Source organism: Mesocricetus auratus, unplaced genomic scaffold (assembly GCF_017639785.1).
Source record: "Mesocricetus auratus isolate SY011 unplaced genomic scaffold, BCM_Maur_2.0 Super-Scaffold_4256, whole genome shotgun sequence".
In the NCBI taxonomy this organism is placed as follows: Eukaryota; Metazoa; Chordata; class Mammalia; order Rodentia; family Cricetidae; genus Mesocricetus; species Mesocricetus auratus.
The window spans coordinates 121,318,359-121,344,973 of record NW_024429182.1 but is presented as its reverse complement, the minus strand read 5'-3'; the positions used below and the strand labels follow the sequence as shown (position 1 = coordinate 121,344,973).

General features: G+C 39.7%; 1 protein-coding gene across 7 annotated transcripts in view; it reads left to right on the top strand.

Moving 5' to 3' along the window:
- Positions 1 to 26,615, top strand: part of Akap13 (A-kinase anchoring protein 13) — a 300,754-nt gene that overhangs the window by 93,946 nt on the left and 180,193 nt on the right. For all 7 annotated transcript variants that reach the window (XM_040730180.1, XM_040730175.1, XM_040730179.1 and 4 more), the window contains exon 3: positions 19,081 to 19,228. In XM_040730180.1, coding sequence (XP_040586114.1) covers positions 19,081 to 19,228 — 148 coding nt within the window. The remainder of the gene's footprint in view (positions 1 to 19,080; positions 19,229 to 26,615) is intronic.

The window sequence follows — 26,615 nt, the reverse complement described above, 5'->3', positions numbered from 1 at the left end:
GAGAGAAAATACCCTTACTTGCTGACCCATCTCCCTGGCTCTGTTTACTCCTTTTTAAACGAAGGAAAAGCTGTTGGCTCTTGTATATCCTTGGAGCCCTCCACAAAACTCTGTTTGGATTAACCGCTGACCCCATGTGATATACAGAGCATCTGGCAGCTGGGGTGGAATTCTCAGCTGTCTCTCTTTGTTTTGTCCACAGAAGGAAATGTAAGTTTTATCTTACTGCTCAGGCAGCGGTACATTCCTTTTTTGGTTCATGGGACCCACCAGTCTGGTTGTGGGCTCATTTCCTACTTTTTTGTGTTGTTGTTGTCGTGCATTTGTTTGGAGATCAGGAATGAACTTAACCTATTCTTAATGAAAGGAGAATTATGAGGTACTTCTGGCATTGCAAAATTCTCCATTGAGGTTTTGCTGACATAGTCTAATTCATCCTTGTTGTATGAAGTGAATCCAGGCAGCAAATCCTAAAAAGTTAGGTCTGCAGTTACTTATCTTTCCTGCATGAAGCCTGTTTTCCAGTTCTCAATGACATTTATTATTCTTCCCACATCTAAGGGTATTATTATACATTGTCTGCTTCTTACTCGAAATTAAAAGTGCTTTTACTTCTTGGCTGGAAGAGAAAGGATGTTTGAAGATGTGGTACACTGAGGCCTAGCCATAGTTTTTCTGCCTAGTATAGAGTTGGGAATACTGAGTTTTTTTCAGTTGTGGTGTGTTTGAGTGTATGCATGTGCACACGCAGGAGGGAGTGGCAGAGAAGAATATTGTGTTGTAGTAGTAAACATATGCACCTCTGATTATTTAATACCTGCTAGTACTTACATAATGTGCTGTGCTTCTTACTTCATTTTCTTGTATAATCCTGATAACTTTATGAGATAACTGCTTTGTTTAAAGAGGACAGAGGACGAGGCAATGTCAGAATACACATGTCACGTGGTAGACCATGACGCCAGCAAGGGGCAAAGTTAGATCTCAAACCAGGTCTCCCACCACCCTCATGAAGTTAACAATACATTGCTAGGCACCTGACCAGATTTTTGGAAACTTCTGTGCTTTCTAGTGTGTGGGAGGGGTAGCTTAGAAGTTTTTGCTGAACTAGCTTCATTGATGACTTTAGAGGAGAATCAAAGACAATAAATAACCAAGGATGATAGTAGGTAACTGAGAGCTGGGTGAGTACAGTAGCCAAGCCATTCAGCTCTTTTCAGTCAGCAACAGAGTGAGTGGTAAGAGTGCTTAAGTATCCTGTTCCCAGGGCGGGGAAGACAAGAGGGATCAAGAGTCAAGAAAGGCTGGTAGCTTTCAGCTCTTTTCTTGAAATTCCAAATGAAAATAATTTAAAAAACAGAGCAACAAACAACTAACAATGTTTCCTGCATTTGAAGCAAATATCTGGTCCTGTTTCAGAAGAAGAATGTCTGAATGTGGACCTAATTATTTCAGCAGTTCCACATGGTTATGAAACAGTCCTGAGAGAGGGAGAAGTTGCTTGAAAAAAAAAAAAAAGCCCACCAGGAAATCTAAGTCCAGCCCCCTCCCAACAGTTCAGCAGTAACTCATTTAGTAGTAACGACGAGAAGCGAGTAGTGTACACCAGCAGAAAGAACTTGGGAGAACTTTAAGAACTCCATTCTCTTAAGACACACTTCTTACTATATGATTTCCATACATTAAATGATTTCCAAACATCTTGTATTTTGTTTCCATTTCATCTTGTCTCAAAATTCTAATGTTTGGGGAGAACTATCTCTTCCACAGGGAAAGAAACAGACTTATTGGGCGCCATCTGCTGGTTTTGTCTCAGTAGAACAAAGAAGTGAAACCCTACAAATCTGTGCATTTGTTTCTGTCTTGGAAGACAGTAGCAACTTCATTATTAGTAGTATTGTTAAAACTGACTTCTGCTAACATTGAAGAGAGGGATCTTTAACTGAAATATACATGAACATGTTAAAAGAAGATTGATAAGTGGATTTAATTGGGCATTGTCATTGTCTGTCAAAAGAGAAACATCAAAGAAAATTGTATGATTTTTTTACCAATGAAATTAACCCTAGTCTGTATCTGCAGTGACCTAGTTGGTACTAAAATCAGTAAATTCCTCAGTTTGACTCCTGTTTATGTGTTAAGGAAAGTTAAGAGCTTTTGCTTGCTAGTTGGGAGTGGCCTTTATCCAAGGCTTTTGGAATGTGTCTGCGTATTTTTCTTCTAAGAGAGTAGTTTCTTATGGGGGGGTGTTTTTGATTTTTTGTTTTTTTGTTTTTTACGAGACAGGGTTTCTCTGTATTGTTTTGGAGGCTGTCAGTCCAGCCCGGCCTCGAACTCACAGAGATCCGCCTGCCTCTGCCTCCCGAGTGCTGGGACTAAAGGCGTGTGCCACCACCGCCCGGCTTGAGGGGGTGTTTTTGATCCTTGCTTCTTTTTTAATTGTCATTTTATGAACTTGAGCTTAAATCTTTCATCCTCAGAGCATTGCATTTTAAATCTTTTGATTTCTCATACAGTTATCTCTCATAAGATGTACTGGGGAGAGAGATTGCTTACAGAATGGAGTTAAGAATTCATTTATCCAGCCAACATTATTGAGCACTTGCAACAACTTGACACACTTATAGGCACTGATACAGCATTGAATAAAACCAGTATGCCTTTTACTCAGATATATATGGGGTCTCTTAATTCTGTACATCAATATACTATATATGTGCTAAATGTCTAAGTCATATAATAGGTGTCACAGGAGAAAGCAAGCAGAGCAAGACAGCTAAGAGGTGTGGTGGGAAAGCTCTCACTCACCCACAAACATTAGTGTTCATTAGTGTTCATGATGAACATATATGACCTTTACCAGCCATGTGTAGAAGTGCATGGGGCAGGTGGTATAGCCTTTCCAGGGCTTCCCTTTGTTTAGTGTACATTGGGCAGGAAATCTGGTCCTGGCTTATGTGTTCCTGATGCTCAAGCCATAGCATATTGCTCCATGACTGTGCCATTTTATTCATTTTAAGACTTTGCATACATCCGTTCACATCCTTGAATTTATCTTTTGTCTGTCTTCTCAGTTCCTACTTGTGCCCCCACTTCTTTTGTTAAAGGCTTTACTTTAATAAGCCTTTCTATTCTGTAGCTGCTTTATTTATTTCCTTTTCTTTCTCTGTTTGGGGCACTTTTCTGTTTGCCTGAGTCTCTCCTACTCCATCAGGAATTAATGCGTCATGTGTTTCTGATTATTTTTGGTCAGTAGCAAGTTTTTGCTAGGAACAACAGTAATATGTATGTACACTTTTGTGTCTGTTCCTCTTGAGGAACACATAGCATGGTGTCATCTAAGTGAAGCAACTCAAGCATTTGGCTGGGACAGTAGTGTTCTTATTAGCATGTGCTGCAACATTGACCATCTCACTACTCCCCCTAAAAGGTTTTTGGACAAGGAGTTTACAGGCTTGCACCCTGTACATCTCTGCCTACTACTTGCTTCTTGAAACAAAATTTCATTGAAACAGGATTATGTTTCTATTTTTTTTAGCTATTTATTTGTAGAGGGAATATGAATGTGGGAGTTAGAGGACAGTGTGGAGTAGGTCCTCTTTTTCCAACATGTGGGTTCTGTGAGGAGATTGAGTGGTGGTGCTCCAACAATGGCCTTTAAGATGAGCTATTTTGCCAGCCTCTCCTTGTTTCTTTATGTGATATTGCCCATGTCTGCTTCTGAACTATAAAAAGAGAATTGAGTAACTGTGACAGTGACGGTGTATGTTCCACAAAGCTGAAAGTTTTTACTGAGTCCACAGGAGAAATTTTCCAACCCCTACATTAGACACGAGGTCAGTACATGCCTAGTAGAGACTGTTCTGATCTCTCTCTGTTTGTAGCCCGAGTGTTGAAAGGCTGCTCACCTTAGTGCCTAGGCATTGGGATTAACACAGAAACTTGTGGTAGTGTATGATACAAAAAATGGCTTACCCCTTTCTTGAGACCAACTTCCCTTTGTCTTAGTTCAGGGGAACCCAGTCTCTGAGTTGATAAGAATTTCATTCAGGGGTTAATGACAGGGGGTAGGTTGTGATTTGGAATGCAAATCTTTTTAACAGGGTCACAGCCTTCTTCCTGGGGAACTGACATGCTCATCCACACAGCAGCAACCAGCTGGTGGTGTCTGCTCTCTCTCCTCTCCACCCCTGCTCTCTGTATCTGACCTCACTGCTCCCTAGGACAGGCAGGCATTGACTGTAGGGGGAGCTTTTACTCTGGCTCTTGTAAGATTTGCCCAAGACGTAGCAGCAGGATCACAGGCCATGGTTTCTGGGAAGAGAGATTGACCCACCTGTCTGACAGAAGACTCCATCTTTTGAGGCATTTTACTTTGTTTGCTTGGTATCTTCACAGATGGATTCCAGCAGGTTCTACTCAAAGCATGCCAAGCAGGAAGTGAGCAGGGAGGAATAGAGAACTGCCTTGCTTTGGGGCTCTCAGTTGGGTTTTGTTTTTCTTTTTTAAAGATAGGAAGGCAGCATCTGTGCATGGGGGAAGGGGAGTCCACAGACTGTAAGGGCAGGTGGTATCACTGTTGTGTGCCCTTGAGACCTTTCTTGATGGCCTCCCAAGTGATCCTCCTCTTTCTGTAATTTCTGTCCATAGTATTTTCCTCACACAGGAACTGTAGTTCTTTTAAGATGTGAATTATGTCACTATGCTGCTTGCCTTTCCTCCTAGGGATTTAACAGTACATTTAAAATCAACAAATCCCCCGCCCCCCATATAATGCACTTGCAAGTCCTGTTGCCTTCCATCCGTGTGTGTGTGTGTGTGTGTGTCTGTCTGTCTGTCTGTCTGTCTGTCTGTCTGTCTGTCTGTCTGTCTGTCTCCCTCCTGACTGAGTTGTTCCTTCTGAATGCTGATTTGCACTTGCCTTCCATTTGCCATGTTCTCTTCCTTGACCTCATGCCATCAGGTTTTAGCTTAAATGTGACTTTTCAGAGGAACTTTCTGTCTCCCCTCTGGCCACACTTGGATGAAAATGTTTTTCACCCCTGCTTCATGCACATTTCAGCCTCCTCCTCTTATTGATCTTTTTTCCCCCCAAGGAATTTTCCCTCTAAGGTTACTTTTTATGATCCGATTGCTCCTGACCTCCTAAAGCAGTGGTTCTAACCCTTCCTAATGTTGCCAGCCCTTAATACAGTTCTCCATGTTGTGGTGACCCCAACCATAAAATTGTTAGTTGCTACTTCATAACTAATTTTGCTACTGCTATAAATCATAATGTGAATATTTGATACGCAGCATATCTGACATGCGACCCCAAAGGGTCCTGACCCTCAGGTTGAGAACTGATGTTCTAAAGTATAAATTCCTTCTACCCTGTTCTGAACAGTTCTTAATGCATGGTGATTGATTGGCAGTCATTAACTATGTGAGTCGCCATTCATCTTAATCTAGAGTCAGCATTTTATATACAGCATTCTGCATGGTAGCAAATACTCTGCTCCTGAGGAACTTCCTGCATTTAAGGAATAGTGCTATCGAATGGCAGACTTTGTGTTTGAGCACACATGTACCCCCCTCCCTCCCCCCCTTCGTTTGTGTCCCATAGTTAAATTCTGTGGTATTATGTTTTGGGGGTAGATTTCAATATAAAGAATGTCTCATAAAGATGGAAATGTAAGGGCAGCTAATATTTATGTGGGGTTGGCTATTGTTCCATGGCATTGTAAAAGTTCTGTCATAGCTAGTGTTTACATCTTCTCAGGTTTCACAGCTGTTTCCCGTACGACTGCATCTTGTGTGTTATTTCCTTTACCTCCTCCCTTGTCACCTTTGTCAGTTTGTGTTTCAAGAGGAATTTGAAATCAAGCAACAGAATTTGTGTTCTTTTGGCTCCTTAGAGATGACTCTGGGAAGCCTTTCTACTCTCATGTCAAGGTCTCCTTCATTTCTTGTCCCTAATCTTGCTTTTCCTGTGGCACTTCTTAGTCATTTGGAGCCATGCTCAGCTTTTCTGCTCTTCTCCCCTACCCTGTCCCCCCCCAAAAAAACAGAGCCCGGGAGGAGCAAGAATTATTTTGTTTCTACAGTCTGTTTCTGTCACAGTGTCTCACCGCTGTGCTCACCAATGTCTGTTAGGAGAAGAAAGGATAGACTTTGTGTACTTATTGTATGTGCCATTTTAAGTTTCTTTTTTAAAATACCAAATATTTTGGATTTAGCTCAACAAATACTGAGGATTTACTTGCTATAGGCCAGCCACATTAAAGAATGCAAACATAAATAGTACTTTCTGTTGTGATGATGTCTTTGGGGCCTTTGTGTTTTCCTGAAATGGTATGCCTTGAGTTTGGGGCAGTATGGAGCATAGGCATTTCTACATTTACCCTTCTGGTCACAGTCATCAGTGTAGCATGTGAGCATTCATCTCTACATGTAGAAAAACTGGTATTCATGTTGCTGAGATGTATGCCTGTCACTGTTCCTTGAGTGTAGGAGCCAGGTAATATTGCTTAGTAGCAGAGGTGTGTGCGTGTCTCTGTGTGTATCACATGTACATACAAAACATGCACACATACACACATGCACACACAAGCACATGCCAGTATAAAGTGTTAGAATGCATAAATGAAGACTGTGGTAATGTAGGATTGGCAAAATGACCTAGTAGGCAAAAGCCTCTACCACCAACCCTGATGACCTGAGTTTGATCCCCAATCCCATATAGTGGACAGAAGGAGAGAACCTCTCCACATCCACCATAGTGAATGTATTCCCTCTGCCTCTATATGACACAGCAAAGAAACAAACAAACAAACAAACAAACAAACAAATAAATGCAGTAGAAAGTCATTAAGACTGTAATAATAAGAGCAGAATGGAGGGGGAAGTAATTAATATGTTTGTGCCAGACCACTAAATACACTTCTACCAGTTAACTTACAGGGTGGACCCAGAATAAGAATTTACACTAGCAGCAAATGTTTGACATAAAGTAAGATATATTGAAGGAAATGTTTAGGGACCAGATGTTTTTTAAAAATCCTTTTAATTATGTGTTCTTGTGTATGGGTATGTGCACATGAGTCCAGCTGTCCTAGAAGCCAGAAATGGCAGACTCTCCTGGATCTTGAGTTAGGTGGATTGCAAGCTGCTGGGAATTGAACTTGAGTCCTTTGTGAGAGCAGTGTGTGTGTATGTAGCCACCAACCTCACTGAATACTATAAAGGTGTGCTACAACAACTGGCAAGAGTCTTTTCACTGTATACAGACTAGCTTTATCTAATTAGTACAGACTAACAATTATACCTTGTCTAGATTATATTATCTTCAAAAGGCTTTTGCCATTACCAACTACTAGTATTATTAATAACAGATTGTTAAAGAGAAATAGGAAGTATTTAAAGTGACTCTCCCTGGTCATTTTGAACACTTTTTTGGTATCTACTAAAGGTTTGCTATCTCATTTGGATTTCGTCTATTGATAATTACCTGTTACACACATCACGTTCTTACCATCTGTGTTCTAGGCTTTACCTCAGGATCAGAATAGTGGAAAGATTAAAAGTTTTATAGTTGTACTTGAATTTTGACCCTTTGTAGTTTTTTGTCAGACAAGTCATTAAAGTAAACAGTCTCTAGGTCTTAGGGCTGGAGAAATACATGATTCAGCAGGTAAGAATGCTTCCTGCTCTTGCAGAGGACCTGTGTTTCGTTTCCAGCACCTATTTGGTGGCTCGCAGCCACCTGTAACTCCATTTTCAGGGAATCCGAAGTTCTTTCCTAACCTGCAGGCACCTACACACACATGGTGCTCATAATACACTTAGGCACACACATAATAACAGCTTTTCTCATTACTAGATTGGGAATAAGAATACCCTATAGTACTGCAATGCACGTAGTTCAGCCCTGAACTACAGCAGACATTTAGAAAACAACAGCAGTAGGTGTTAGCTCAGCTTGCCTTTGTACACTCAAATATTCACTGTTGAATGCTGAAAAAGCCTTTGACAAAATCCAACGCCCCTTCATGATAAAGGTCTTGGAGAGATCCTGGATAACAGGAACATACCTAATAATAAAAGCTGTATACAGCAAACCAACAGCCAACATCAATTTAAATGGACAGAAACTCAACGTGATTCCTCTAAAATCAGGAACAAGACAAGGCTGTCCACTCTCTCTATACCTCTTCAATATTGTACTTGAAGTTCTAGCTAGAGCAATAGGACAACAAAAGGAGATCAAGGGGATACAAATTGGAAAGGGAGAGGTCAAACTTTCACTATTTGCAAATGATATGATAGTCTACATAAATGATCCAAAAAACTCTACCAGGGAACACCTACAGCTGATAAGTACTTTCAGCAAAGTGGCAGGATACAAGATCAACTCAAGAAAATCAGTAGCCCTACTGTATATAGACGATAAAAGGGCTGAGAAAGAAATCAGAGAAACATTACCCTTTACAATTGACACAAACAACGTAAAATACCTTGGGGTAACGCTAACCAAACAAGTGAAAGACCTGTATAGCAAGAACTTTGAGTCTTTATAGAAAGAAATTAAAGAAATCACCAGAAAATGGAAAGATCACCCATGTTCTTGGATAGGTTAAGATCAATATAGTAAAAATGACAATCCTACCAAAAGCAATCTATAGATTCAATGCAATCCCCATTAAAATACCAGCACAATTCTTCACAGACCTTGAAAGAACAATAATGAACTTTTTATGGAAAAACAAAAGACCCAGGATAGCCAAAACAACCCTATTCAACAAAGCAACATCTAGAGGCATCACCATCCCTGACTTCAAAGCTCTATTATAGTCGTGAAAACAGCTTGGTATTGGCACAAAAATAGACAGGTAGACTAATGGAATCTAATTGAAAACCTTGATATGGATCCACAAACAACAAACACCTGATTTTTGACAAAGAAGCTATAATTAAACAATGGAAAAAAGAATGCGTCTTCAACAAATGCTGCTGGCATAACATGATGCTGGCATGTAGAAGAATGGGGATAGATCCACGTCTATCACCATGCACAAAACTTAAGTCCAAATGGATCAAAGGCCTCAACATAAATCCAGCCACACTGAACCTCTTAGAAGAGAAAGTGGGTGGTACCCTTGAACGAATTGGTACAGGAGACAGCTTCCTGAACATAACACCAGTAGCACAGACAGTGAGACCGACAATTAATAAATGGGACCTCCTGAAACTAAGAAGCTTCTGTAATGCAAAGGACACAGTTAACAGGACAAAAAGGCAGCCCACAGAATGGGAAAAGATATTCACTAACCCCACATCTGACAGAGGAGTGATCTTCAAAATTTACAAAGAACTCAAGAAGCAAGTCTCCAAAACGCCAAAGGATCCAATTAAAAGTGGGCTACAGAACTAAATAGAGAATTCTCAATAAAAGAGTCTAACATGGCTGAAAGACACTTGAGAAAGTGCTCACTATCCCTAGCCATCAGGGAAATGCAAATCAAAACAACTCTGAGATACCATCTTACCCCTGTCAGAATGGCTAAAATCAAAAAATACCAATGACAGTTTATGTGGAGAAAGGGGAACACTCCTCTACTGCTGATGGGAGTGCTAACTTGTACAGACATTTTGGAAATCAGCATGGAAATTCCTCAGGAAAATGGGAATCAGCCTATCACAAGACCCAGCAATTCCACTCTTAGGCATATATCCAAAAGATGCCCATTCACACAACAAGGATGTCTGTTCCACTATGTTCATTGCAGTATTATTTGTAGTAGCCAGAACCTGGAAGCAACCTAGATGCCCCTCAACTGAAGAGTGGATAGAGAAAATGTGGCACATTTACACAATGGAGTACTACTCAGCGGAAAAAACAATGGAATCTTGAAATTTGCAGGCAAATGGATGGCACTGGAAGAAACTATCTTGAGTGAGGTAACCCAGTCACAAAAAGACAAACATGGTATGTAGTCACTCATATATGGATTTTAGACATGGATCAGGGTAGTGCCAGCCTATAGCCCCAGTGCCAGAGAGTCTGGGAAACAGAACCTTCAACCGATGACTGATGGGATCAGAGACAGACACCCACAGCTAAGCACTGAACTGAATGAACTCAAGGAACCTAGTGACAGACAGGGAGGACTGATGAGCATAGGGTTCAAGGCTGGGCTTGTTTAACCCACAGAAACAGCTGACCTGAACAAGGAGGAGCTCTTGAACCCCAGACTGATGGCTGGGAATCCAGCATGGGACTGATCCAGACCTCCTGAATGTGGGTGTCAGTGAGGAGGCCTAAACAATCTATGGGGCCTTGGATAGTAGATCAGTATGTATCCCTGGCATACAAATGGGCCATTGTGTCCCACAATGAGAGATGCTCTCTCAGCCTGGACTCTTGGGGGAGGGCCTAGGCCCTGCCCTGCATGAAATGACAGACTATGGACACCCCATGGAGAGCCTCACCCTCCCTGGAGAAAGGGGTGGCGATTGGGGGAGGGGGATGGAGAGTTGGTGGGAGGGCATAGGAGGAGGGGAGGGAGAGGGACCTGGGATTGACATGTGAAGCAACCTTGTTTCTAATTTAAATTTAAAAATAAAAAAATTCAATTCCTTTAAAAAAAACTTTGGTGCTGAAAATGCTGTACTGTATTATTCAGTTTACCTGTATAACCTGTAAGGGGCAGTTGTGTGAGAGTAAGGACAGCCCACATGCTCCAAGTCCAGGGCCCAGTATAAATGGCCTTTACAGAGTTAGCTATTTAATGATGGAGCTGGGTATACATCTACATTGGTAGAGCATTCTACTTCCTCAGCCCTCTATTTCTTTAGAGCCGTTTGAGCATTATAGGCTTTGTTTTTAAATCCTTTTATTTAGAATTAATTTTAAATGTTCAAGTTACATAAAAACTCCAGTGCGATGGGTACTCATGTGTCTTAGGATGGGACTTCTTAATTTTAAAAATTGTTTCTAATTATTTTTTTATGATTTATTTAATTATTTTTCATATGCATTGGTGTTTTGCCTGCACGAGTGTCTGTAGGAGGGTGTCAGATCCTTGAGAACTGGAGTTACAGATAGTTGTAAACTGCTGTTTGGGTGCTGGTAGAGCAGTTAGTAGTCTTAACTATTGAACCATCTCTCCAGCCCTGTTGTTTGGTTTTTCAAGAGTCCCAGATTTGTCTAGAAGGAGCCACTTTAATCTGTCTTTGTGTGTGTACTAGGACAGGCCTTTCTAAATTTCTGACTTCTTCACCTTCCTTCTCCCTGTTTTCTATCGAAAGAGAGTCTTCTAGACTCATGTAACAGATCCTGACCCAGGCCCCTGCCAACTGCTTTGAGGAGCCTTTCTTTCTTTTACTGGAGAGTGGTATTTCTAATGACTACAATCTGCTCTGGCTTTGCTTATTGTTACAGTGTGTTCCTCTGTTGTGAAATGGTTCAGTGACATTGAACACCGTTGCCTTGAGTTTATAAGGAAAAAGACTTCATTGTTGCCTATGGGGAAGTTGTATCAGGCCATCAATCTTTGCTTGCTTTAGGAAATGATTTTGCAAAATGATAACAATTATGTTTAAAGCAGAAGGGCAAACCTAGTTGTGGATGCACTTATATAAACAAGGTATCTCTGTCCCTCCCTCCCTCCCTCCTCCCCTCATTCCCTCCCATCTCATCTCATAGAAAGACAGGACTTAGATTCATGTATTACCAATGTCCTTACTTACTTACAGTAAAGTAAACCCACTTTACTGTAGTGGGTTTAAATCTCATTTTGGGGAATTGCTGTTCTCCCTTATAGCTCAGGGTATTTAAGTAACATACTGCCACGTTAAAACAGATAAAAAAGTACTAAATCTTAATTGGGCCTGATGTGAAAATTCTTCATCTTCTAGCCTTTTGTTGACCACTTGGAAACAACTTGTTGCTTCTAAAAGGGGGGGGGTCTCTTGTGATGGCTATTGTTAGTTGTCAGCTTGATAGAAATTGGGAGGTGAGCCTCTAGTCTTAACTTGGGGATCATTTTGAGTACATTAATTAGGGTGTCAAGACCAGCCCACTGTGGGCAGCACCATTCCCTGACCTAAGAGGAGAGAGTTTGATGGAGTGTAACCTGCTGCTTCAAGTTCCTGCCTCTGTGACTTCTCTCCCATGATGACTGTATCCTGGAACTGTGAGCTAAATAAATCCTTCCTCCTTTACCTTGCTTTTATCAAAATATTTTATCAGAGCAACCAAGACAGCCCTGGTTTGTAGCACTTGCCAATTTTAGTAACTAATTTCTCCCTTAATGATTTATTTCAACGTATCCATCCCTCTTTACTGGGGGCAGAATTGTCAAGCAATGTATCCTGGAAATAAATAAATTCTTGTGGAATGGAGAGTCTACTGGCAAGGTTTTGTAGAGAGGAAATCTTTGGTCTGAAAAAAGAAAATGTATTCTTAGAGTTCCAATGAGAAGTCAAAGTTAAGACAGTTTTTTAATCTCGATCGTAAGGAAATTTTTGCAGTACTACTAATTTAGTAGACGTTCTGTATAAGTAAGTTCAGCATGTGGGCAACTGAGATTCATCACCAGTTAGAATCCTCCATTTATTTATTTATTATTTATTAATTTTATTTAAATAAAAAACAATCTTAGTTTACATACCAATCCCAGTTCCCTTTCCCTCTCGTCTTTCCACTCCCACGACCATCTCCCCATTCCACCCACCATCCATTCCTCAGGGAGGTTGAGGCCTCCCTTGGGGGAATCATCAAAGTCTGTCGCATCATTTGGGGCAGGACTAAGGCCCTTCCACCTGTATCTAGGCTGAAGAGAGTATTCCTCCATATGGAATGGGCTCCAAAAGGCTAATCATGCACTAGGGATAAATACTGGTTCCACTGCCAGCGGCCCCATAGATTGCCCAAGCCTCCCAACTGACACCCATTGTACAGGGGTCGTTGTTCCGTCTTATGCAAGTTCTCCAGCTGTCAGTCTGGAGTCCATAAACTCCCACTTCCTCAGGTCAGCTGTTTCTGTGGGTTTCCCTAGCATGGTCTTGACCCCTTTGCTCATCACTCCTCTCTCTCTAGAACTGGATTCCAGGAGTTCCCCTCAGTACCCAGCTGTGAGTCTCTGCTTCTGTTTCAATCAGCTACTGTGTGAAGGCTGTATGATGGCATTTAAGGTAGTCATCAATCTCAGTATAGGGGAAGGGCATGTAAGGTAGACTCTTCACTATTGCTTAGATTCTTAGTCGGGGGTCATCCTTGTAGATTCCTGGAGATTTCCCTAGTGCCATATTTCTCACTAAGCCCATAATGGCTCCCTCTATCAAGTTGTCTCTTTCCTTGCTCTCCTTCTCTGTTCTTCCCCAAACTCGACCTTCCTGATCCCTTGTGTTCTCTGCCCCTTCTCTCCTTCTCTTTCTCCTACCTCCCTCCCCATCCCCCGTGCTTCCAATTTTCTTAGGTAACCTTGTTCCTTTCCCCTTGGGATGGGGGCATGCATGTCTCTCTTAGGGAGCTCCTTGTTTCCTAGCTTCTCTGGGGTTGTGGATTATAGCTGGTTGTCCTTTACTCTTTGTTTAATATCCACTTAGGAGTGAGTACATCCCCTGATTTATTTTCTATCTCTGGATTATCTCACTTAGGATAGTCTCTTCTAGTTCCATCCATTTGCCTGTGAATTTCAAGGTGCCGTTGGTTTTTTTTTTTTTTTACTGCTGAGTAATACTCCATTGTGTAAATGTACCACATTTTCATTATGCATTCCTTAGTTGAGGGGCATCTAGGTTGCTTCTAGGTTCTAGCTATTACAAATAATGCTGCTATGAACATGGTTGAACATAGATGTCCTTATGATATGATTGTGTATCCTTTGGGTATATGCCTAAGACTGGAATTGCTGGGTCTTGAGGTAGATCAATTCCCATTTTCCTGAGAACCTGCCATACTGATTTCCAAAGGGACTGTACAAGTTTACATTCCCACCAGCATTGGAGGAGTATTCCCCCTTTTCCATATCCTCTCCAGCATAAGCTATCATTGGTGTTTTTGATTTTAGCTATTCTGACAGGTGTAAGATGGTGTCTCTGAGTTGTTTTGATTTGCATTTCTCTGATGGCAAGGGATAGTGAGCACTTTCTCAAGTGTTTCTCAGTGTCTATTGAGAATTCTCTATTTACATCTGTAACACATTTTTTAAAATTGACTTATTTGTTGTTTTGGTGACTAGTTTCTTGAGTTCTGTGTGTATTTTGTAGGACAGCCCTCTGTCAGATGTGGGTTTGGTGAATATCTTTTTCCATTTTGTAGACTGTTGTTTTGTTTTGTTGACTGTGTCCTTTGCCTTACAGAAGCTTCTCAGTTTCAGGAGGTCCCATGTATTAATTGTCTATCTCAGTGTCTGTGCTACTGGTATTATGTTCAGGAAGTGGTTTCCTGTGCCAATTCATTCGAGGGTGTTTCCCACTTTCTCTTCTAAGAGGTTCAGTGTGGCTGGATTTATGTTGAGGCCTTTGATCCATTTGGACTTAAGTTTTGTGCATGGTGATAGACATGGATCTACCCCCATTCTTCTACATGCCAGCATCCAGTTATGCCAGCAGCATTTGTTGAAGATGCTTTCTTTTTTCCATTTCCATAGCTTCTTTGTCAAAAATCAGGTGTTTGTTGGTTTGTGGGTCCATATCAAGGTTTTCAATTAGATTCCATTAGTTTACCTGTCTATTTTTGTGCCAATACCAAGCTGTTTTCAGGACTATAGCTCTATAATAGAGCTTGAAGTCAGGGATGGTGATGCCCCCGAAAGTTCCTTTATTGTACAGGATTGTTTTGGCTATCCTGGGTCTTTTGCTTTTTCATATAAAGTTCATTATTGAATTTTCAAGATATGTGAAGAATTGTGCCGGTATCCTCCCGCCTCTCCCCCGCCCTGCTTGTTTATATGGTGGATTACATTGGCAGATTTTTATATGTTGAACCATCCCTGCATGTCTGGGATGAGGTCTACTTGATCATGGTGAATGACTTTTCTTGGATTCAGTTTTCCAGCATTTTATTGAGTATTTTTGCATCTATGTTCATGAAGGAGATTGGTCTGTAATTCTCTTTCTTAGTTGTGTCTTTGTGTGGTTTGGGTATTGGTGTAATTGTAGCCTTGTAAAAGGAGTGTGGCAGTGACCCTTCTGTTTCTATTGTGTGGAACACATTGAGGAGTATTAGTAATAGCTCTTCCTGGAATTTCTGGTTGAATTCTGCACTGAAACCATCTGGCCCTGTTTTTTTGGGGGGTGGGGTGGGGGAGGGGAACATTTTGATGACTGCTTCTATTTCATGAGGGATAATAGGTCTATTTAACCTGTTTATCTCTTCTTTATTTAATTTTGGTATGTGATACCTATCTAGAAAATTGTCCATTTCCTTTAAATTTTCCAATTTTGTGGAGTACAGGTTTTCAAAGTATGACCTGATGATTCTGTGGCTTTTCTTAGTGTCCGTTGTTATGTCCCCCTTTTCCTTTCTGATTTTGTTATTTTGTATATTCTCTTTCTACCTTTTGATTAGTTTTGCTAAAGGTTTGTCTATCTTGTCGATTTTTCTTGAAGAATCAACTCCTTGTTTCATTGATTTTTTTTTTTTTTTTTGGTATTCTCCTTGTTTGTACTTTATTGATGTCAGCCTTCTATTTAATTATTTGCTGGTTTCTGCCCTTTCTGGTTAAGTCTACTTCTTCTTGTTCTAGAGCTTTCAGTTGTGCTGTTAATTCTCTAGTATGACTATTCTCTAGTTTCTTTATGTAGGCACTTAGTGCTATGAACTTTCCTCTTAGCATTGCTTTCTAAGTGTCCCATAAGTTTGGGTATATTGTGCATTCATTTTAATTGAATTATAGGAAATCTTTAATTTCTTTCTTTATTTCTTCCTTGACCCAGAGGTGATGCAATTGAGCATTGTTCAATTTCCATGAGTTTGTAGGCTTTCTGCAGTGTGTGTCGTTGAATTCTAACATTAATCCTTAGTGATCTGATACGATACCGGGAGTTATTGCAACCTTTTTCTGTCTGTTGAGGTTTGCTCTGTTGCCCAGATTTTAGAGAAGGTTCTTTGGGGTCCTATGTAGATGGTATATTCTTTTGTGTTTAACAGGTTCCATAGATACCTGTTAAAACCAATTAAGTCATAACTTCTGTTACTTCCTTTATTTCTCTGTTAGGTTTCTGACTGGTAGTCCTGTCCAGTGGTGAGAGTGTGGTGTTGAAGTCTCCCATTATAAGTGTGATTTAAGTTTTAGTAATGTTTCTTTTACAAATATGGGTGCCTTTGTATTTGGGGCATACATATTCAGAATTGAGACTTCATGTTGGACTTTTCCTCTGATAAATATGAAATGGTCTTTTTCATCTCTTTTGATTAATTTTAGTTTGAAGTCTAATTTGTTACATGTTAGGATAGCTACACCAGCTTGTTTCTTACGTCCATTTGATTGGAAAATCTTTCCTAACCCTTTACTGTGAGGAAATGTATGTTGAGGTGTGTTTCCTGTATGGAGTAGAAGGATGGATTGTGTTTTTGTATCCATTTTGTTTAGACTATGTATTTTATTGGTGAATTGAGACCATTGATATTAAGAAATATTAATGACCACTGATTTTTGATTCCTGTTATTTTTTTGGATGTTGGTGGTGGTGGTACTGTGTGTGTTTTTTCCTTTTTTTGGGTTTTGGTATTGCAGGATTATTGCCTATATTTTGTGAGTGTAGTTAGCTTCCTTGGGTTGGAGTTTCCCTTCCAGTACTTTCTATATGGCTGGATTTGTGGCTATGTATTTTTTAAATCTGGTTTTGTCATGAAATATCTTGATTTCTCCATCTATAGTGATTGAAGACTTTGCTTGATATAATAGTCTGGGCTTGCATCCATGGTCTTTTAGATTCTGTAGAATCTTCCTTTGCTTTTGTAACTTTTTATTAAAAACCTATTTTTTAATGGACAATTTCACGGTTACTCTGGTTAACATTTTTTAATCTTTGTACATTTTTTTATTTGGGTGATCATCTATAGTTTTTAGGTGATGCTTAATATAGACTGCCTTTTTCATTAGTTATTGTGCCATCTGTCAGCAAAACAAATTAGATCATAAAGTTGAAGAATATATTTTTCAATAATGCAGACAGGGAAATTTCATCTTTGTAAGGACAGTGCTGTGTTTCTTATGCTTTTGTTCCTGGAGACTGATGATGTAGATGCAGTCTCTTGCTGCCATTAGGTGAGACTGGAATAATAGTTAAGAGTATGTTGAACATCATTGTTGTTATTAAAGCTCCTCTGTGTAGTTAGCAGTATGACAGACTTGTTAACTGTGCAGCCAGACTGTTTTTAATGTGTTCTGTGGGTTGGGCCTAGTTTTGAACAACAGAGTAATTGTCAGGACTTCTCTTGTGGTAAGTCAGGATAAAGTAATCGGTCTCCTGGATACAGTTCTTACTGAGACCTACCCCACTTTCTTAATCTTTCACAGTCATCTCCAGTTAATGCTAGGTGCCTAAGGAACCATCATAGAATAGGAATCACTTGCACCTGTGAAATGTGGAGCTTGTTTGCTCTCTATTAGAAGGAACTGGCTATTTTTAGTTCCAAATGTCTTTGGAATTTAGCCTTTGAGTTTCTTGAAGTTAATAAAGGTTTGTTCCCTTCTCTTGGGTGTATGGTTATGTGACTTAGCTTTAAGAAAAAAAATATGAACTTAGTTATTTTTGTTTTGAGAGTGAGAAAAGAGGTTGGCATTGAAAGCTTTTTTTTAAAGAAGGATTTCAGTTGCTTATGTCAACCATCTCATACCCTCATTGAAAGGCAGCCCCAAATGTACCTAGTATGGGCAGACAGTACCCCAGCAAGAGACTGGGTCCTTGGGTGGAGAGGAATCCTTGCTTCTGAGGAGGATTCATTCTTAGACTTCCATTTTAGAAATCTAAGTGAAGAAATTTCAATTAGAAATCTAAGTAGACTTCCTCTGTAGTAAAGATGCAGGTGGTAAGCAGAAGTGACCTCATGTGTGAGTATGTGAATGAACGGGCACAGCTGGGCTCCAGTGGAGCTTTGCTTGTGATGTGGAAATGAACAAAACAAGCAAGAGGCAGAGCATGGCCCATGGCTAAGCGTGCAATGCATGAAGAACAGGATTAAACTTCTGTGTTTTCATGTGTAGGATTTGAGGGGATGTCAGGACTTAGAGAAAATGGACTGTTCTTGGTGTGTCTCAGACATAGGAACTGGTTGCATCATGCTAAAGAATGACTAACATTTCTCTGGCTTAAGCCTTTCAAAATAATTTCCCAGAGAAAGACGAATGCATGAGACCAAAATATAGTTTGTCATAGCGACTAAAGTTAATGATAATTCTTTTCCTGACCCTTAATATCCATTGTGTTAGGTGCTTTGGAGTACTCCAGTTATGGCCAGATAAGTTGTGAGTTATTTGGAATTATGGTTCATTCTGACTTACTTTGCATTTGGCAGACACGAGCACTAAGAACAAAAGTGAAATTTACATTTCGGGAAACACTTTGAACTCAGTCTCCAAAATCAACATTCTGTTAACATTTACTGCACTTAATCTTAGGTTTGACCTCATGATTTTGGGTTCTGAATGTATAGCGAAATGCTTACTTCTGCTAAACTTACTCTGGGATTAATGTGGCCACAAGGTGGCATGGTTCCCTTTCATATCTTATTGTTGATAAAGTGAAAGAGGAAAGAATATCAATTGAATGATAATTCTTTGTCCAGTTTTTTGTTAAAGTGGCCAGGTTTTCACTAAATTATTATTTATATAGTTCATTATCAAGATTTTCAGAATATTAGATCCCAGTTAGAACCTCAAACTTTGTGTTAAAAGGTTTTTTGTTTAATGGGCCTATACAAATCTTTGTAGGTGGAATGTGAATGCACATTACTATTTCAAGGCATATCTAGATATTTTCACCGTTGTCAGGGAATATCTAAACTTGGTAGTAATTTATAAGATGTAGATGTAACAGGTTCCCAGGAACCTTATTAATGCAGACTTGTGGACTGTTTTCCATTCCTAGGGCGATTGTGTTGTTACAATACTGCTTGCTGAAGAGGACAAAGTTGAAGATGATGCAATTTTTTACTTGATATTTTCCGGTTCTACCCTCTATCACTGCACAAGTACCCGGAAGGTCAGTTCTGACACGTTGGAGACAATTGCTCCTGGTAAGTATCTGAATGGAATCTTTTCTAGCCTTTATTAGTTATTTGTTAGGTTACTTTTTATTTTATGGCAAGGGTTAGCTGTGAATAGCCAAGGCTGGCTGAGAAACTCTGTCTTCTGCCTCAGTCTCCTGAATGCTGGGATTGCAGGCCTATACCTCTATACTGGGCTTCTTTACTGGTAGTGGCCTCCCCCTCCCCCCAGCTCTACCAGAGTAATAGAAGGAGCAAACAAGGGTATAACAGCTGTTGTTAGGTGTTTAAGTACATGATAATGCGTTTGTTTGTTCCATGCATGTCAGAACCTAACTAGAAGTAAAGGAAAAAAAGTGATGTTATAAATTGAACAACATCAGGATCAACAAAAACCATTGTGTTGAATGTTGAGAGTTGGAGAAAATTGGGAGATACATGGAAGGTATGCATTCTCATGATGATACTTAAGATTTCATTCTGAATATCACGGCAACAAAACAAAGTAAAACCTAATCAGTACTAAATGCATCTCTCCTGTCCGGATGCAGTGTCTTTCTCACAAGGTGAATTCCTCAGATTTACAAACCATGGTCACCATTGGATGCAGAGTTACTTACCACTGTATTTGTAAATGTAAACAAACATTTAAAAATCTGTTACAAGTCATTACGGCAGTGCTATTGGATGGTAACATAGCAGTTATCTCTTGACTGTCCAACATCTGAAGATGCATTGATTTGTGTTTGGGGCTGAGGTTTTTCCTTAGTCTTCCTTTACAGTTAACAGTTGGGCCAGTTTTCACCAGAATTCAGAAGAGCACATTTGGAAGAATACTCCAAATAATGTTGATACTTCATTATCTCTTGTTAAAGAATACAATGAATGTGGCTCAAGTGCCAGCATGCTCTTGTGGTTCCCCTTTGTTGGTAGAGGTGGTGTTAAAATTCTTACTTTAAGGAGCACTTGGATCTTATTGTGCCAGATAAGTCTGCCAGTTTCTTATTCTTGAGCCATTTCCTATAAAGTGACCTGATGTCCAGTGCCTATGAAATTATGAAAATTATGCCGCATAGAACCGCTATTGTAGCAGTTGCATGTTGTTTTACTTTTAACTACTTTTGGGATTTATAGATTCCAGCCAGTTTTTAGGAATGTATTTCCTAAATATAAAGAGGTGGCAAGGAGAGATAGTTAGCTCTTTTCTAAAGAATATTAGGCATCCTTGTTTGTAACTTGAACCTCCAGCTGTCTTGTTTTCTGTGATGTGTATCATGTCAGTGATCTGAAACTTAAGGTCTGTTTCTTAGCAGGTGCCACTCAGTATTTCCACTGCTTAGCTCATTGTATGGTGATGAAGGGAGAAGGGGTTCTCTGACTAGGAGTCAGTCTCTAGGCAGACTTTCAGAGAAGTGAGATGAGTTTTATAGATTCATTTCTTCTTAATTAGAAAGAATTTAAGAATCTGTTATTAAATCAATCTCTCTCTCTCTCTCCTTCTCTCTCCTTCTCTCTCCTTCTCCCTCCCTCCCTCCCTCCCTCCCTCCCTCCCTCCCTCCCTCCCTCCCTCCCTCCCTCCCTCCCTCCCTCTCTCTCTCTCTCTCTCTCTCTCTCTCTCTCTCTCTCTCTCTCTCTCTCTCTCTCTCTCTCTCTTTTCCAGGAACACCCCAGCCACACCCTGTCCTCTGTCCATCTGTATTTATTGATTCTGAATACTGTTGCCCTAGTGATCTAATGTAACCAGAATCAGCATTGTGCTCTGCTACTAGTTTTTGTCATTCCTGATCCATTCTTCCATTTGTAATCCTGAATACTTGATTTCTCTTCCCTTTTTCAATTTATCAGTTTTTTCCTTATCTAAATCTTCTAATCTCTGTCATGCTTACTGATTCACTCTTCTCCTCAATGCCCCCATTATTCCTCCAGCCACCTAAATTCATTAAGGTTTCTGATAGGAACTGCCTAATTACAGCAGAATTCTGAAAGCCCCTGGTGTACCCGTGGTAGACTAGTGAAGATTATGGTGTCACTTTAACATGCGAGGCCTTATTGTATACTAGAGAATACTCTGGTGGTGCATGAGAAACTGGTGGAGGCTTCCAGCTGGATCCTTCTGTTTTGGTCACCATGTCTGAGACTTTTTGTTTACTTGTCTCTTTCAGCGTCTATCATTTGGAGTAGTCAACATATTGTAGTGGAGGGGTAGAGGTAGATTTTCAAGTTCACAGGGTGGGCTCAGGACCCAAACAACTTTAAATGTCTTGTTCAATTCATGCGATTAACTTTTTAACCTAGGGTCACACTGGCTTCAGTCTGCTCTTGTGATCATCTTAGACTTGTGTTTTCCCTTCCCTTAGTTGCTTCTTCAGTATGCTTTTTGTAAAAAAAAAAAAAAAAAAAAAAAAAAAAGGGTAGGTTGCTAGATAAATTACAGTGTCCTTGAACTTTGCCCCACTCCCCTGCCTCACTGTACGTTTACCTATGCACTCAGGTTCGAGTGCACTCATACACTCTGTTTTACCTATTTCCCTTTCATTTCAGCCTCTTACTTTGGGGAAATGCAAAAGGAGTTTCTGGCTCCCGAGTCCAATTCTTAGTCTCTCACTGTAGTCTCTGTTCTCTTTCCAGAGGTGACTTTGATGGTTTCAGTACGTCAGTCAGTGGTAATGATAGCCTCCGATTTCCTGTCTGCTGAGGGCCAGTGTCAGGTTAATCAAGATTCTTGATGGAAAACTGTACAGTGCTTTGCGAGGTGCTGTTACTGGATAAACACTCTGCCTTTTTTGGCAGCAGGTGTTCCTGATAGGGATTTCTCTGTGCCCTTTCTGCTTACTCGAGGACTAGCCTTGCCATTTCCAGTCATCTGAACTCTAAGAAGAAAAAGCTTTGTGCCTTGTTCTTCCTTTTAATGTCATGATTTATTCAGATAGCTGGCTTTGGTTTTTCTCTGTATGACTCATTGTCTGTGTTTTGTTGTATTTTAGTTCTTACTAAAACCAGATGATTGGTTGACCTTCAGAAAGCAGCTACATTTTGATGTTAGTCTGTAACCTTTTGTCAAATATTTTCTGCAAATAGGTTGGAAAAATGAGACATTTCTAAATTATAGAATTTTTTTTATATCATGTAATACAGTTATAACCATCCCATGTTTCTATTGTCTGTCTTGCTATGCAAGTCTGACGATCAGAGTTTGAGCTCTGGAAACTAGAGTGGAAGGAGAGACTTGGGTCCTCTGACCTCCATGTGCATCCTGTCATGCTCGCCTCCCTTTCCTCCAATAATAATGAACACAACAAAAACTTAAAGTGACCTTTACGATGGCTGGTTGAAGACTATAATTTCAATTTTACTGAACCATCTATCTCAAAGGTGTTCTTAAGTACACAGTACTATTTTGGGGGTTCACTTTTAGTAGTTAGTTTAGATAAAGCAAATAATGATTTTTATAATTTCAAAATGAAATAGAAATTTAGTGTGTTCTGAACACTGTGTTGTAAAAGGCTTTGGTGTATGCTGTTAATTTGCTTTTAGAATCTGTGACAAGACTTTTTTTTTGTTTGGCAGTAAACTTACAAAACTTCATTGATGTCAAATTAGACTCAACACCTAAGTATTTTTCTTTTGTTTCATACTTATCAAGGATATTTGACCATGTAAGGTAGTTTCATTGTGAAAAGGAAAAACAAAGTATTGTGTTTACAAGGCCCTTTTGGCCAATGAAAAATTGGAGCTTAGATTTTGCAAAGTAGTCCCATGACTATAGCACAGTGTATTTTTTATTCCCTGTCAACCAAGATACTTTTTAACAGCAAGGGTTGATTATCAAATCAAGAAGTATTAAAAAAAAAGTTAAGAGAGTTTAATTTGCTTAGTAAAAAGAATTCTTATAACCTCCCTACTAACAATTATCAGTTATTATTTTTTATCAGTTACTATTTTTAACTGAATGCTTAATGATAGTTTGTGTAATCCAACTGTAAATTTAGTTCATCTGTTTTTGTAAGATTAGTTAATACAGTACATATAATTGTTGTACTGGGGAAACAAAGCTAGAAGTTGTTGAAGGAAGGAAAAAGTAACCACATTTGTTATTAACTGTCCTAGTCATAATGTTATAAAATTTTATATACATATATATATATATCACTTAGGACCTGTTAACTCAGCACTGTAATTCTGTGTGTCAGAAATTCTTATTCTTCACATACAAAGTACATATACACATAAACAAGTACATATAGCGATGAAATTCAGGTTTTATTAGACACAGGTGGAATAGGAAAAGCTAAAAAGGCTTCTGGGAGTGATGATATAGGAAGAAGAATTGAGAAACATTGCCTTAAAGGTTTTGACTGGAATATAGGAAGTCACAATTTTAGAATTCAATAACCTGCCCTTTTTCACAGTGCACATGATGGAGTTCTGGGTTTGCTGTTGTGCTTTTTGTTTGTTTGTCTGCGCCCCCCTCCCATTTAATTATTCTTGTACATATAGAGACATTTTATAAATACACCAAATTTGTGCATCTGTCTTTAGTTGGCCCAGATCTAGTAGTGTGAGAGCACATGTGTCTCCATGTGATCATCTCTTCAAGGGGAGGGACAGTCTGCAGACTGAGCATTTCACCTTGCTGTTCCACAGCTACCTCATGAGGGAGAAAAATCACATGGGGTTGTTAAACACCTGTATGATAAACTGAATAGTTTACCTCCCACTGCTGACTACTCTAGTCTACTCTTTCTGTGCGGGATTGGCCTGGGCTAGTCCAGCAAGCACTTTTAGGGTTCCTTTTTAGATCGCTGATAAAACATAGGCCCAATTGTTTTAGTCTCAGAAAAGATGGCCCGGATAAGACATGCTCCATTTTTAGTTTAACAGGAAATGAAGTAATTTTTTGGGTCATACTTTAGCACTTTTGTTTATCTGTAGCAGTTTTTTGTCTCCATGGGTACAGATGCTTTAGTCAGTGATAAAAGGCTTGCCGGGAAAGAAGCTGCAATTGCAGGAAAGCTCTCCCAACCTCAGGCACACATACTTTTGACCCACAGGACCTAGAACTTAATGATTTTAAGAGGGCCATTAACCTTAGATAACTTGTTTCTTACCTAGTTGCTTCTTATGTTGTTATTTAGTATTTTATCCCCTTATTTTCTCAGTTCTGCAATGTCAAAAATCATCAATTTGTCTTATAGGCTTGTTGGCCTGTGTTGTCTAGTGAAAACTCTTTGTGACGTTTTAGGAATCTATTTTTTGGTGCAGTATTTTGAGGATAACTCCCAGTTTCTGCTGCTTGTTTGCCATGTGCTTTGTGTGTAACATTCTGATATTGTCTACAGTTTGTGAGGTGGGAGATAGCATTTCATGATCAGAGAAACAGTCTTCAAGACTGAGTGTTAGGATAATCATACATATCTGTAGTAGAACTTAGCACTCAAATCTAGTGTGTCCATCAGTATCTCCTGTAGCTTATTTGGTAGGTGAAAGATCCTTCGCATCTCATAATTTGTCTTCTGTTTCTGTTGTTAATGCAATAGACCTTATGGGAGGCTTAGGTATTCTTAAAGTTAGGACTTTCTTCCCTCAACAGTTTCTGGGATTCTTTGGGGTTTTTTGGGGGGGGGTTGGGTTTTATTTTGTGTTTCGTTTGTTGGTTTTTTCTTTCTGAATCCTATAGGATAGCTTATTTTATAAACTGAGTAAAATTTCAGTACTTTTCCTTTAAAAAACTCTGATTATGTTCCTCTTGTTACCAGGAAATTGAATGGAAACAAAAACACCATGGAAACTAGCTGAAAAATGTTGCTACTGTGCTTCTCCACCACAACTTCTGTTTTTATTGTATCAAATTAAATAAAATTACTCATCCTGCTTTTGTAGTGTAGCAGTAGATCTGTATGTCTTTTCACTTATTCTGTACAAAGGCAGACATGAGACTAACACTTCTCCCCAAAAGTCATTTGTCTAGAGCATGTATGCTGTAGTAAGCTTTATGGATGAATCTGCACAGTTTTATCCCTAGATCTATATCACACAGCCTTTTGCTCTAAAAAAATGAAGATTCCTTAATTCTTCATGTTTTATTTGAGAATATATAGGGATTGAAAACCAATCTTGAGACTGATAGTGTCACTCTGCCAATCTTAAGTGTTTTGACCACACACTTGGTAAGACAGATACTTTTTTTTTTAGATTTGTTTTATGTAGATGATTGTTTTGCCTGCATGTGTATGTGTGCCTATGGACATATCGTAGTTACTACTCAATTATTGTGGCAGAGACCATAGCCAAGACCACCTTAGAGAAGAAGGAGTTTATTTGGTGCTTATAGTTTCAGAGATTGAATCCATGATTATCAAGGAAGGGAACATGGTAACAGACAGGCAGGCATGGTGCTAAAGCAGTAGCAGAGAGCTCACATTTTGATTCACAAGGAGGAGGCAGAGAGCTAACTGGGAATGGCATGGGGTTTTGAAACCTCAAATCCGGATCCCAGTGATACATCTCTTCCAATAAGGCCACACTTCTGAATCCTTCCCAAACAGTTCCACCAGCTGAGGACCACTTATTAATTCATATGAGCTTATAGGGACCAGTCTCATTCAAACCACTACATTCCACTCCCCGACCCCTCACAGGCTTGTGATCTATAATGGAAAATGTATTTAGTCTACCTTGAAAAGTCCACATAATCTTTCACAGTCTCAATGTCAGCTCAAACTCTAAAGTCTCTTCTGAGACTCAATGCAGTCTCTTACCTGTAAACCCTGTAAAATCAAAATAAAAAAATCAAATTACATACTTACAATATATAGTGGCAGAGATTGTATTTATCACCATCCCAAAAGGGAGGAATGGTGGTATAGTGAGGAAAAACTGGGCCAAAGTGAGACTGAAACCCAGTGGGACAAACTCTCAGATCCTGTAGTTCAGTGTTTGATGTCAAAGGCTTAGATGGCACCACCCTTCTAACTTGCTGATTGCACTGCCCTTCTCTCTTTTGGACTGGCTCTATTTCCTGCATGCAATCCTTTCTGACAGACATCCTATGACGCTGGTGCCTCCAGCATCCTGAGGTATTCAGTGTAATCCAGGCTTCACACACACACACACACACACACACACACACACACACACACACACACACACACACACACACACCCCCGACCCCCACCTCTCTACGATAGAAGAAGATTCCACAACCCCTTTACTCTGTATCCTTCTTGACTCTAAATCCATAGCCATGTGGTCAGTGCTACCAAATTAGGCTGCCTGCTTGGGATGGAACAGCTGCTCTTTGAATACCATTTATGTAAGCTTTGTTGTACTTTTTAAGAACAGATAATTCCTTATGCCTTTACTTGTTGGAAGCTTAGCTAGGGTTCAGGTGTGCTCCAAGAGCACCAGTCCCTTTATT